The sequence below is a fragment of the Branchiostoma lanceolatum genome, chromosome 8, assembly GCF_035083965.1.
Source record: "Branchiostoma lanceolatum isolate klBraLanc5 chromosome 8, klBraLanc5.hap2, whole genome shotgun sequence".
Taxonomy (NCBI): domain Eukaryota; kingdom Metazoa; phylum Chordata; class Leptocardii; order Amphioxiformes; family Branchiostomatidae; genus Branchiostoma; species Branchiostoma lanceolatum.
In genome coordinates this window covers 16,523,139-16,535,071 of record NC_089729.1, presented here as the reverse complement: position 1 = coordinate 16,535,071, position 11,933 = coordinate 16,523,139, and the positions used below count along the sequence as shown (strand labels likewise).

Here is an 11,933-nt window from a genome sequence, read left to right as displayed (position 1 = left end):
GTCTTTTGTATGATTATCATTAGTATTTTTAGTGCATTTCGTTGTACAATGTCTAGATCTATGAGATAAAGATCCGTCTGAAAGAGGGTTATTTTGTGAGACAGTCTGATTTTCGAAATTGATAGATATTTAGTTTGGATAAGGGGTCTTGGCCACACTTGCAGCAGGGTGCCGCCATCTTTTAGGCGGGCATGCATATCAGGCACAGATGATTTGCAAATCATTCCTGTAATCTGAAGAATTTGTACTTTAATGGGATATTCGCTCCACCGACTTGTGTCCAGGAACCTCCAAGAATCAGTTAAAACCGATTTACAAGCCGCAGGTGAGAGAATTGTGTGGTATTTGCCGGAAAATGTTTCAAGGCTAAGCTGGACGCCTCTCGTGCCATGAAATGGTAGCGTGGCCGAGCGGTCTAAGGCGCTGGTTTAAGGCACCAGTCATTTCGATGGCGTGGGTTCGAATCCCACCGCTGCCAGTACTTTTGCACTCTAAAGGGGTTTTACAATATTCTTTGTCATTTTATCCAATGATTCTTTTTACCATCCATATCATCAGAATTACCTCAAAACCTCCCTCCGTGTTTTTTTTTTTCATTTCTCAAATGCATTCAGGTCATCTCGCAGTCCACGCATCAAGATCAACCAACAGCGCTCCCTATCTTATTTCTTCGGGACTGCATCCTGAACTTTGACATCGTAGCATGGCGGAAGACGACGACCCGGTAGTTGACGAGGTACAAACGCTACAAATTTCAACATTTTAAGTTTATCAACTGGAAAGTTACCGCCACAAATATGCAGTATGATATGTTAAACATCATAGAACAGTTATTGTATTTCGTGCTTTCCTCAAAAAGCGTCAATAGGTAATAACATAATATAACGTTAGCATTCTTGTAATCGTAGTTGTTGCACATGGTACCGGTATGTTGCATGTTGCAACTACGTGGTGTAGGATATAGAAGCGATGGATAGAATGGGTCCAAGGAAGCAAATCTGTATTCGCACTAATCAAATTACTCTTCCAAATGTTACAAATATCAAAATACATTCCTCAATGTCTGTATAACATATCATTTAATTGTCGTTATACAGCTTACTAATTTCTTAAGTTTTATTTTGTCCATAAAGGTTGATGTCTTCCTTGCAAAAGGGCTTGCAGAGAACTTGTACCTTTTTCAGGTAAGAAATGTTATGTTTGGGTAGTTTGGGTAATATTACATCACATGCTAAAGGTCACAGCAATTACGGCAATTTATCAGAAATCATTCTTAAACTATTTCGTATTCTTATACTTAATTTGAAAGGCCTGTACATTTTTTCTGTAGCAAGTGTACATGTTGTTATCTACATCTACATTAGGATACCCCCAAATAACCCCTTCAGGGGCAAAGTAGGGGGGAGTTGAGGTCCCGGGCTAAGGCGGGCAGGCCTCCAGCCTGGCACGGAACCACTCAACGGTGGGAGCCGTCGCAACCGTGCCAAGATTTATACATAAAATCTTAAAATACCTCTTGTTTTATGCTACTCTATACATTAATATATGACTGTATTATAAAAAGAGAACTTTTGGCCACAGTATTGCTTAATCTATTACTGCAGTACCCCCTACGGCCATCAGGGGTCATCCATGACCCTTCCAAGGTCCAGGCAGCACGGTTCAAACCTCAACATCAAAAGGTTTGTCTACCCATTTTCAGCCTCTTGATATCACATTTTCAAATTGCCTGTAGCATTTCTACTGTTACTGTAAATGCAGAAATGTTCGCGTTGGTTTTGTGTTCGCGTCTTTTTGCGGCGACCATTTCACCGCGAACTCAAAGCCACGTACCGCAAACATTTTTGTCCAATACTGTAGCAGTATGTAACTATAGCACTGCCGCAAACTTAAAACCACCGCAAACACACCATTGCCCCTTAGCGGGAAATAAAAACCATGCAAACTTGAAAACATTTACAGAAGTTGAAGTTATCGTTAGATGTAACATTGTCTTTCTTGTGCCCTCCAGGTTGAGTTGGAAGTTGGGATCGATACCCAGAGTCGACAGTATGCATGGAGTAAAGGGGAACAGATAGCACTGAATGTGGATGGCAAGGGACAGGAGGCCTCACATTTTGGAAGGTATGAACGCAAAAGTTCGATATAGTACCTTTGGGGTTTTTCCTTAGGTAGCGTGCGTAGTCCAGTGGTTAGCGATCTTGCCTCTGGAACTAGAAGCCCCGGGTTCGATCCCGGCTGTGTCGCTCACCCGACATGCACGCTACCGTTAAAGATCGCAGTCCTTAGGACGGGACGTTAAGCCGTGGTCCACTGTTCATTGTGCTTGTCGAAAAGAGCTAGGGGAATTTCCCCGGTACACTGAACCTGTAAATACTCAGTACATAGCGTCTGTCTCCTCTGTCACGTCCAGTGGAAGAGTAGCTCATCTGTTCATTGAGTTCATTTGAGCTAAACTGGTTCGAGATTCCTTTCCTTTCCTTTCCTTAGCCTCCAAGCAGGCCCAATGGATTGCAAAGACCGTATCCAACTGGAAAAAGGAGCTTGTATCCTTAGGTTGCAAAACATACTTCTTCTGCCAGTTTGATACGGTCTTCGCAACCTATAGATCTGCTTGGAGATTAGTTTTTCCTAGACACCGTCTTGCTCTGCGGCTAGGGGTGGATACCGGTTCAGCTTAATAAGGTCCAAGTCCAGGTTAAGTTCCAGAGATTTAGGTTCAGGTCCGGACCTGAACCTGGACCTGATCCTCTCTAGTTGACATGTTTTGTTTTATTAAAATGATCGATATTAAGCATAGCGAATTAAGACTGACATGCATGACTGTAAAAGTTTCTTGGTGAGAAGACTTTTAAGGCAAATCAGTATTTTAATATTTGAATGTTGCACTTATTTTACATTGTATATGCCTTTTCTTCTCATAGGGAGACTCAAAACAATTTTCATCAAACAAAATAGAAAGATATATTTGTAATTTGTTCAGTTTTTTTTTGACTCAGGTTTTTGGCATTCAGGTTTTTTGGACTCGGTTCTTGGATGTTATATAGGTCCGAATCAGGTCCAGCGAACCGTTATCCACCCCTATCTGCGGCAAAGTTTTTTTTCACATTTGGTGTCGGCAGATGACATCGTCCGTGTAGTCATTGACAAGTTTTTGTGGCTTGATTCGTGTATTCAGCATTCATTACAACTCACACGATTTTTTTGTTGTGTTCCAGTGATGTCATGGATAAACAGGTTCTCACTTCCACCACGGTCCCCACTCCTTCCTCCTGCTATGCTGTGGGCATGGTCAGAGATGGTGAGTGACAGTTTGTACAGGTTTTAGATACAATACCTACTAGAGTTAAGTATTTGTGCTATATATACTTCAGGTTTGCTATGTTAGTTTAGCGATTACAGGGTCTTTTTATAAATATGAATCAGTATTGAATTTTTCTTTTCATTTGAGTTGAATGTGTGATAGTTGTGTGCCGGTTTGTTAAAAATAGAGAGAACACTAGCGATCCCCCAAAACACCCCTCCCAATGAAATGGTATGACTACCCTGCTACGTCACAAAATCAAGATGGCGGCCACTACACATGCCGATGAAACCATCAAAGGTTTTGTTACGCAAACCTGCAAATACAAAATGGCGATCTATGTCGTCACAATTCAAGATGGCGGCCCTCACACAACCCGACGGATCCTACATAGGTTTCGCTACGCAAACCTGTAATTTTGTTTCTGTTAGCATCCATGGGGGCAGCCATGTTCGGGTCACCTGACCCAGCTCAACCAATCGCACTGTTCATGTTGATCAATAACCTTTTTGTTATTATTTATTTATTTTTTCATTCAACTTTTGCGTATGGTTCCAAAAACTATATTTGGAATCCTTATGTTCTTTGCTACCAATATTCAGTACAACATAATTTTTCTCTCACTTCTTTACTGGTAAAATAGTACAAAGTCAATTTCACTAGATTAGCCGCCCTGCAAACCTTGAAAGTGTCCACATCTAATGCGTTTTGATACCTTCTCTTGCTGTCATCAAGGAGGGTAAATGTGATGACACAGACCTTATACACTTTGTAACAGGTAACACACAGCTGTTTTATTGTATTACCCACAGGTGAGCTACACCTGACACCTGTCCATGGAACAGTACAGATGAGGCCGTCCTACAACTACCTGGATAAAGCTGATGTTAGGATGAAGGAAGCTGCCGCCGCCATGGCTGCTGATGCTGGTACTTACTGACTGTAGTCACTGTATTTCACAGGGGTGACAAAGAATTCATACGGATTTTACGGAATTCATACAAGTTTAACGGAATTCATACGAGTTTTACGGAATTCATACAAGTTTTACGGAATCCATACGATCCATTACAAGAAACATACAAATTTTACAGAATATATACAATCCATTACGCAGAAACATACAAGTTTTACGGAATACGATCCATTACGCGGAATACATACGATCCTTACTAATTTGTTGGCCATCGCGCTAGCACCGAATTTAGCTTTGTCTGGTCCTCCTAGTTGGTCTAAGCCTACATCAGTCTTAATTTAGTGCAGCTTGAGATTTTTAGAGTTTATCCGGATCGGATACGTCATTGATATCTTAAAATTGAATTTGGCGGTCATGTCATGTGACCCAACAAATAGTAAGGATCGTATGTATTCCGTGTAATGGATCGTATGAATTCTATAAAATTTGTATGTTTCTTAGTAATGGATCGTATGTATTCAGTAAAATTTTTTTGTTTCTCGTAATGGATCGTATGTATTGCGTAAAACTCGTATGAATTCCGTAAAATTCGTATGAATTCTTTGGCACCCCTGTCTCAGTACCATGCACATTCACATTCAACATGCAACTGTAATGATGTATTTAACAGCTATTCAAGTTGTGTTTTGTAGTGATAGTGTCTTGACTTCTTTTTTTTCTCAGGTGAGTCTTCTCAAGATGAGGAAGAGGACAATCCTAGAGCCGTTACGGTAAGACAGAGATTTAGAGAAAAATGTAAGAAACTGGATCCAAAGTAACACTTTTAATTATTGTAATCTAAGTTATAAATCAAACTTAAGTTAGTCTTTTTGGGATCTGTATTGTCACAACATGACAGGTTTTGTTTGCTATCTATAAGTTTGTATTTCTGGACTTTGTACGCTCATGCAGATAACATACTTAGGCTTACAGTGTCTTCATATATTATTCTCTGCAGGTCCGTTTTGCCCGTCCCGAGACAGACGAGACGAAGGCCCGCAGAATGGCGTCATACCAGTACATTGAGCAGCAGGTGGCTGAGGAGCAGTGGATCAACTGTAGCCTTCATGGGACCAAGGTCAGTTAACGTTGACAATTGCATGCTTGTCTTTCACACCTTTGTATTCTATTAGACCCCGTTCATACTAAGTCGCCAGAATGGCTGAAATCGCCCAAGCCGCATTGCTGTGGCCTAGTTTGAACGCTCCAATTCGCATGTGAAAACGCCCGATGCGCATTGCAGCCAATCTACCTCCGGGAGGTGGATTACTACCGACTTGGTCGCATTCCGGCTTAGTATGAACGCTCCAAGTCGATCGATGCGCATCGGGCGCATTACTTTGCATATTGACCCAGACATGGTTCAAGGGGTCATATGCGACGTCAGCCTTAATTTCCGCTTATTTTCCGCCATAATACGATATTCGCCTACCTCCTAATTTGTTGGAATATTTCGCGGAAATATGGCAGAATCTGGCGATTTGGGGGTCTGGGATGACAAAGAGACACGCGTGCTCATGGCCATCTTCGGGAATACAGACAAAACATTAGGGATTCCACCGGAACAAGCGTGTAGCCATTTTACAACTCGCGCTCGTTCGACCTCCGGTGTGAAGGAAAGCGGCTTCTGCAATTTCGGCGATTCGGGTGACTTGTGCTGCTTAGTATGAACGGGGTCTTGTTGAACTTATTAGTTTACTCAGAGTAGCCAAGTACCATCCTCCGTAGTAACCGCTAGCTCAATCTTTTCGCTTGCTCCTAACTTACAGCAATGCACTGAGATTTTAGTGCTTTCTGAATTTTTCGGAGAATACGTGAGAACCACACAGCGTTTAACAAAGAAGTTTTTATTAGTTTTCATCTATTGCCTTAAAAGACAAAATGTAATTGTCTCATTTCTGTGCATGAGCTCAGTTGTCCGTATCAGTTATATTCACTCATGTAGACTCGTGGCCATGTACATGTATGATCCACAGGGTCCATATGCTGAAAAGGAGAGACAGTTACTGTACACCAGGGCTACAGACTTTGATGCATCCCACTTAACAAGACCTCCAAAGTAAGTGTCAAGTTCAGACACAATGGACCTCAGAATTCAAGAATGAATTATTATTCTGTATTTTTTCGGGGGGAGATAGGTGTTGATAAAAAAGTGACAATACATGTTGAACACTGCTCGTTTTCTTTTGATTTTCTACGTAGAAAAATAAATCTACCAATAGAAACTATTGGAGACCAATGTTTCTTTAAAACATGTAACTAAGATAAGTTCATATTTATGATTATGATGCTTGCTTGAAGTGTGCCTATTTCTTAATTATAGTAATACTAATAACATAATTATACAGTCTACATAGAGCTGTTTTGGTACAGACCTGTACCTAAACCCGTGTACCTGTACCTGTACCTAAAATTTGTTTAGATACACAGCTCTAAGTCTACATTGTGTTTATACAGGATTAACAATTACAGGACATTGACATGTGTGTGTAATGACCTTTGGTTTTTCCTGTGTTTTGTAGGGAGTACTTATCCATGCTTCTACCTGAGGCTTCTGAAGATAGCAGGTAGGCTGTAGCTGGTGTTGCTCTTTTCTTATCAGTTATATTGTGTTGTGTCAGTTTATCTTTTTATCGCCACTGGAAGAGTATCTTGCTATCACCTGATAATTCAATATAAGCTGGAACTAGTAACAATACCAGACTATTGATATGGACTGATAGTTAGGTCTTTTGTTTATGAGGTTGCTTTTTAGATTGCATTTATTGTTTTGTTTGTAACTTGTAATCTGTGCAATATATGTTTTACTACGTGTTCTGTAATGTTTTATGTGTGGGTCACGACACCAGCAATAGCTGCCTGTGTCCCACGTGTATTATACCATGATGGCAATTTCAATAGAATAAATTAAGATAAGTTAAAATCATATCAATGCACTTATTAACTACACCAATGTACGTTCCCTTTCTGTTCCCAGTGAGAAGCCAGCCATGCCCAGTAATGTCCTGTCCCTGTCCCAGCTGAAGAACCTGAGCCTAGGGGATCAGGTCAAGGCTCTAATGACCAATGGTAAGTCTTTAAGCCGGCGTCACAATTCATTCGCGCATCGGCCGAATTTATAGATCGCCCGAAGCTCGCCGAATTTCAATATCACCCGAGCGTCGACCGTATTTTCCAATGAAAATCTCGGGTACGTCCGTTGAACACTAAAAACTAAAAATCCCCCATGAGATGGTACCATCTTTTGGACATGGACGAAGTCAGAATCGACTAACCTGGTAAACGGCCAATATTTGGATCAACTTTGATCAACTAAAAATCGTCCGAAGCCCGCGTAATCGACAGGATGTCGGCCGTACTTCGGCCGAAAATGCACATTTGAAGCTTGCCAACACGTCGGCCGAGCTGAATTCTTTATTTGTGACGGGGGCTTTAGGGTGGCAAACATGTCGGAGCCTTTTCTGAATGATTCTGGCCAAAAATACAAAAAACAATCTAAAGTATTACTGGTTGGGAAAGGGGAATTTAGGTGCCATTATGCACAGGAAGAAGAAGATACACTGGAGCACACTGTGTTTTCAAGAAGTGTGTTGGGTTCTTTAGCATATTCAACGTGTCTTACCTTGAAATGTCTTCCATAAATGCATTTATCCAGTTCTGAACTGGAATGGCTTGGCCAAGATTCAAACCCTTAACCCTTGTGATTCAGAAGCTGGGTTTGGAAGGTAAGAAGATTTGTGCTGAGTTGTGTTCCTTCTCCTCCCAGCCAAGATGATGAGTTTCTCCCAGCTGCTGGCTCTGCTGACCAGTGGAGTGGACCCCACGGCAGTCCTGCGGACAGTCCAGCAGGTGGCCATGCTGGTCCAGGGCAACTGGGTGGTCAAGAGGTGAGGGACACATGTTACGTATACACTCTCTCCCAGTGGCCATATTCAACGCTAGTCAAACCTCCTCTATGTAAGGACCACCTGACCTATTAATATTTGACCACCTTCTGGTGACCCCATAGATGATTTTTCCCATTGACACCACCCTCATTAAATCAGGACCCCTATCGCTCCACGTTAGATCGCTCGCGTAGGGGCCCTGATCTTCAGTGCCGGTAGACATGGTTCTTGCGCTGTTACTGACAGTTTCGCATGAATAATTAATGAGCTATCCTTATTTGGCGGTTAATTTGTTCTGAACCTAAAGTAACGATGTGGGACGTAACCTGACTGGTAGATAGCTTGGCAGCGTACTTTGCGCTTTTGCTTAAGATGAGGTTTAGCAAACCCTCTGATTGGCTGGTGGTGAAGTCGTCAGAACCATGTCTACTGGCGCTAAAGATCAGGGCTCCTACGCGAGCAAGCTAACGTGGAGCGATAGGGGTCCTGATTTAATGAGGGTGATTGACACAAGCATGAACAATCCTGTCTGTAGTTACCATCTCTCAACATAGACAAATTTTATCGTTCCCCTGAGTGGTCTTCTTGAGCAGGTTTGATCTACATGTAGATCCATATCAAGTGTAGCAATGTCTTCTTTTGTGTGATATAATCAGACAACAGAAAAATCTTTGTTACCAAACGTCAATGGAGGCCAGACATCCAGGTAGTAAGATACGCAAGACAACAGCAACTCAAGCAACTGGATAATTTTGTAAACAAACAGATGGTTCAGACAGCATCCACTGTCTTTACTCAGAGACTGAACCAGAATTTGGAGTTCACCAGCCATTTATCCAAATAGCTATTTTGTTACAGTGGCTATAAATGGCCACCCTCCTTTATCAGCGCTGAAACTCGGGAAATGCTCGGCAAACCCTTCCGGCAAGCCCTGATCTTTTGAACAGAGATTTTGGCTTCTGGGGACGTCACTGACAGTTGCTCATATATAATTAATGAGCTAGCCTTATTTGGCACAAACAGTCGTTAGTTGCTCATGAATAATTAAGTAGCGATGTAAGACGTAAGCTGATTGGCTGATAGCTTACCAGCGTTCTTTGCGGCTTTACTCAAAATGAGCTTTAGCAAACCCTCTGATTGGCTGAAAGCTGTTTGGTGGTGACGTCGCCAGAACCGTGTTCAGGGGCTCGGAAGGGCAAGGCCGCTATGGGAGGTAACAAACATATCGGGTCTGCTGGGAGGATGCAGGTGGCATGCTAATCTGTTTGTATGTTCTTTACTACAGACTATAGTTCATTTCCAGGGTGAAAGTCTCATTGTCGTTCCTTCTCCCCGTTAGTGACATCCTGTACCCAAAAGACACCTGCAGCCCCCACAGCGGTGCCCCAGCAGAGCTGGTGTGCAGAGGCAGGGACTATGTGGTCAGTGATTACATTTTCTCTAGCTTGAGGCCACACCGGTATGATTTGTTTCTGTGTAGGATTTGAAAGGATATACAGAACTAGAAGATCCACATGTAAACAGAAGGAGAATGTTTGCACTTCAGTACACAAAGTTTAAGGGGAATGAATACATGGCCACAATGAAATTTTTATCCCAGTCCTCTAGATCTGTTTACTTTAAAAATGTCAGAGAATTAAGAAAGTAAATGAGTGGGTTTTACATTTTTAAACACAAGTTTTTAAGCTACTTTTTATATTTCACATCTGCATACTCATTCATATTGTGAAAATGTAATGCAGAAGACAAGAACACAGGCTGTCAACAAGATGACTCAGTGTGAAGCAAAATTTTAGTACCATCTTACAGCACTCTCAAAAGATCAGTGATGAAGAATGTGTACAATGATGATCTATTTTCCCTATTGTCTAGATGTGGCGTTTCACCCAGTTTAGGTTCATTGTGAGGAAGGAAGCCACTTCCATCATTAAGGTTGGTCTACAGTTAATTAATTACTAGATAAATCATATCCTTGTCAAGTTGTCATGTATTTTATTAGCATCACAATATTCTCAGTTTGGCAAAGGCTAATAAAATGGTTAACTCTTTTACCATTCATAAAAATGTAGTAAGATTATGTAACAGCATGAGAAAAAATATAGATATCTAAGGTTTGAATCATTGATATCACTTTATTTGTGTAACGTCAGTTCAAGGGGTCAGGATTGGTGTCTACAGAGAATCTTCTTATGATGCACAGATTTATTTATTTATTTTGATTTACCACATTTGTGGAAGGTTTGACATAACAGGTGACTATCACCTTTTCAAGATGTCAACCCAGACCAGACTGTAAGGTTTGGACCATTGCACACCGGGGCATGCCCCTACTCTTTTTCGAAAGGTGTGGTGGGTTCTTTTACGTGCGCGGGGTGTGGCTCTCCCCAAACACGGGACCTCCATTTAAAGTCCTATCCGAGGGACGTCCCTAACCCTAGATGAGCTACATGTAGGTACTCATTTGTACCTGAGTGAAGTGAGGAAAGTCGTGTTAAGTACCTTTCCCAAGGGCACAACGTCGGGGCACAAGTTCGGACATGTCTCTGGGCACAACCCGGGATTAGATCCTGGGTCCCATTGTTTGACAGCCGACTTGCTCTACCACTTGCGCCACATGACGCCACAGATGTCATATGTGTTGATATAACTCTATCCCTCCAGCTGCCCCATGAAGATGTGAAGGAAATCTTTGAGCAGCTGGCTGTGGTGCGTGTGAACAAAGGCTGGGAGTTCCTCCTGCCACACGACCAGGACTTCATGGACAGGTATCCAGACGTAGTGCAGAGGCAACAGATGCTCTGGGATGCCAAATATTCACAGTGAGTAAAGAAGATGATACAACAGGGGTTTTTCTAGAAAAAATAAACAAGAGGGAGCACACACAGGCGAGGGAGCGAATTCTATGTATTTATGGAAGAATCAATCGCTGAGGGAAGGCTGTATGCTTGGGATTAAGCTAAAATCTGAATTTGACAAGGGGGTGCTGGGCTAAAGCAAGAGGGCGCAGCGCCCCTCTTTCCCTATTTTGATGAACCCCTGATACAAGATAGATAAAGCACTGCAGCGATTGATCATTGTTGATCCTGAAGAAGGCGACAGTGGTCGTCGAAAATTTGATCCCTGAATACCTTTGTGTTGAAAAAAATTTCAACACTGTATTAAGATAGATAGAATATTGATTTTTTTAAAATATAGCTGTCAGTATAGAGTTATTACAATGATCGTTATCAGATTTTGACATGCATTTTAGGATGTTCAATAAAGATTTCAAAGAAGTAAAGTTAGAAAGGCACATCTAGACATTTCATTAGGTTTAAATGCTGTGCAGGGCTGTCTCCAGGACCTGTCCCTCTGTCCTGAGACGAGGGTGCTTGTTGGGAAGGAAAAAATTAACTCTGTCAAGTCAAGTCAAGTCAAAGCCTTTATTTTTCTTCGAAATGCTTGTTCGGCCACAAGGCCGCTTTTCAACAAGGTCGGAGTAAATTGGAGGGGCAGGAGTCACGGATAAAGAGTCTCAAATATCTGAATTTTCTGACTTGGAAAATGTATTTTTATAAGCTTAAAATGACAGATTTAACAACGACAGTCAACAACATGGGCTCACAAAAAATGAGTAGGACAGAAAAAAGTTCAAAGACAGCCCTGATATTGTGATATGATGTACCTTGAACCGTTATTCCAAGGGTTACTGAGATCTTTTCTCAACAGGTTGTCCAAGTTGTTGAAGCTGGCCAAGGGTGACACTCCTAAGAAAGGAAAGGAACCTTCCCACCCAGGTAATGACTTA

General features: G+C 41.8%; 1 protein-coding gene and 1 non-coding gene across 3 annotated transcripts in view; both read left to right on the top strand.

Moving 5' to 3' along the window:
- LOC136439800 (DNA-directed RNA polymerase III subunit RPC5-like) overlaps nt 1-11,933 on the top strand; it is a 28,858-nt gene that overhangs the window by 13,869 nt on the left and 3,056 nt on the right. Inside the window, exons 1-17 of one of the 2 annotated variants that reach the window (XM_066435394.1) lie at nt 156-325; nt 615-736; nt 1,134-1,184; nt 1,605-1,682; nt 2,012-2,124; nt 3,219-3,301; nt 4,117-4,233; nt 4,944-4,990; nt 5,218-5,337; nt 6,236-6,318; nt 6,782-6,826; nt 7,237-7,328; nt 8,026-8,146; nt 9,486-9,567; nt 10,019-10,078; nt 10,808-10,965; nt 11,855-11,922. In XM_066435394.1, coding sequence (XP_066291491.1) covers nt 704-736; nt 1,134-1,184; nt 1,605-1,682; nt 2,012-2,124; nt 3,219-3,301; nt 4,117-4,233; nt 4,944-4,990; nt 5,218-5,337; nt 6,236-6,318; nt 6,782-6,826; nt 7,237-7,328; nt 8,026-8,146; nt 9,486-9,567; nt 10,019-10,078; nt 10,808-10,965; nt 11,855-11,922 — 1,351 coding nt within the window. In that variant the 5' untranslated portion in view covers nt 156-325; nt 615-703. Of the gene's footprint in view, nt 1-155; nt 326-614; nt 737-1,133; nt 1,185-1,604; nt 1,683-2,011; nt 2,125-3,218; nt 3,302-4,116; nt 4,234-4,943; nt 4,991-5,217; nt 5,338-6,235; nt 6,319-6,781; nt 6,827-7,236; nt 7,329-8,025; nt 8,147-9,485; nt 9,568-10,018; nt 10,079-10,807; nt 10,966-11,854; nt 11,923-11,933 lie in introns of those variants that run through there. The other variant, XM_066435395.1, reaches the window with a different exon arrangement.
- Nucleotides 397-478, top strand: Trnal-aag (transfer RNA leucine (anticodon AAG)). Its single transcript has one exon. It is a non-coding gene; the product is annotated as a tRNA-Leu (tRNA).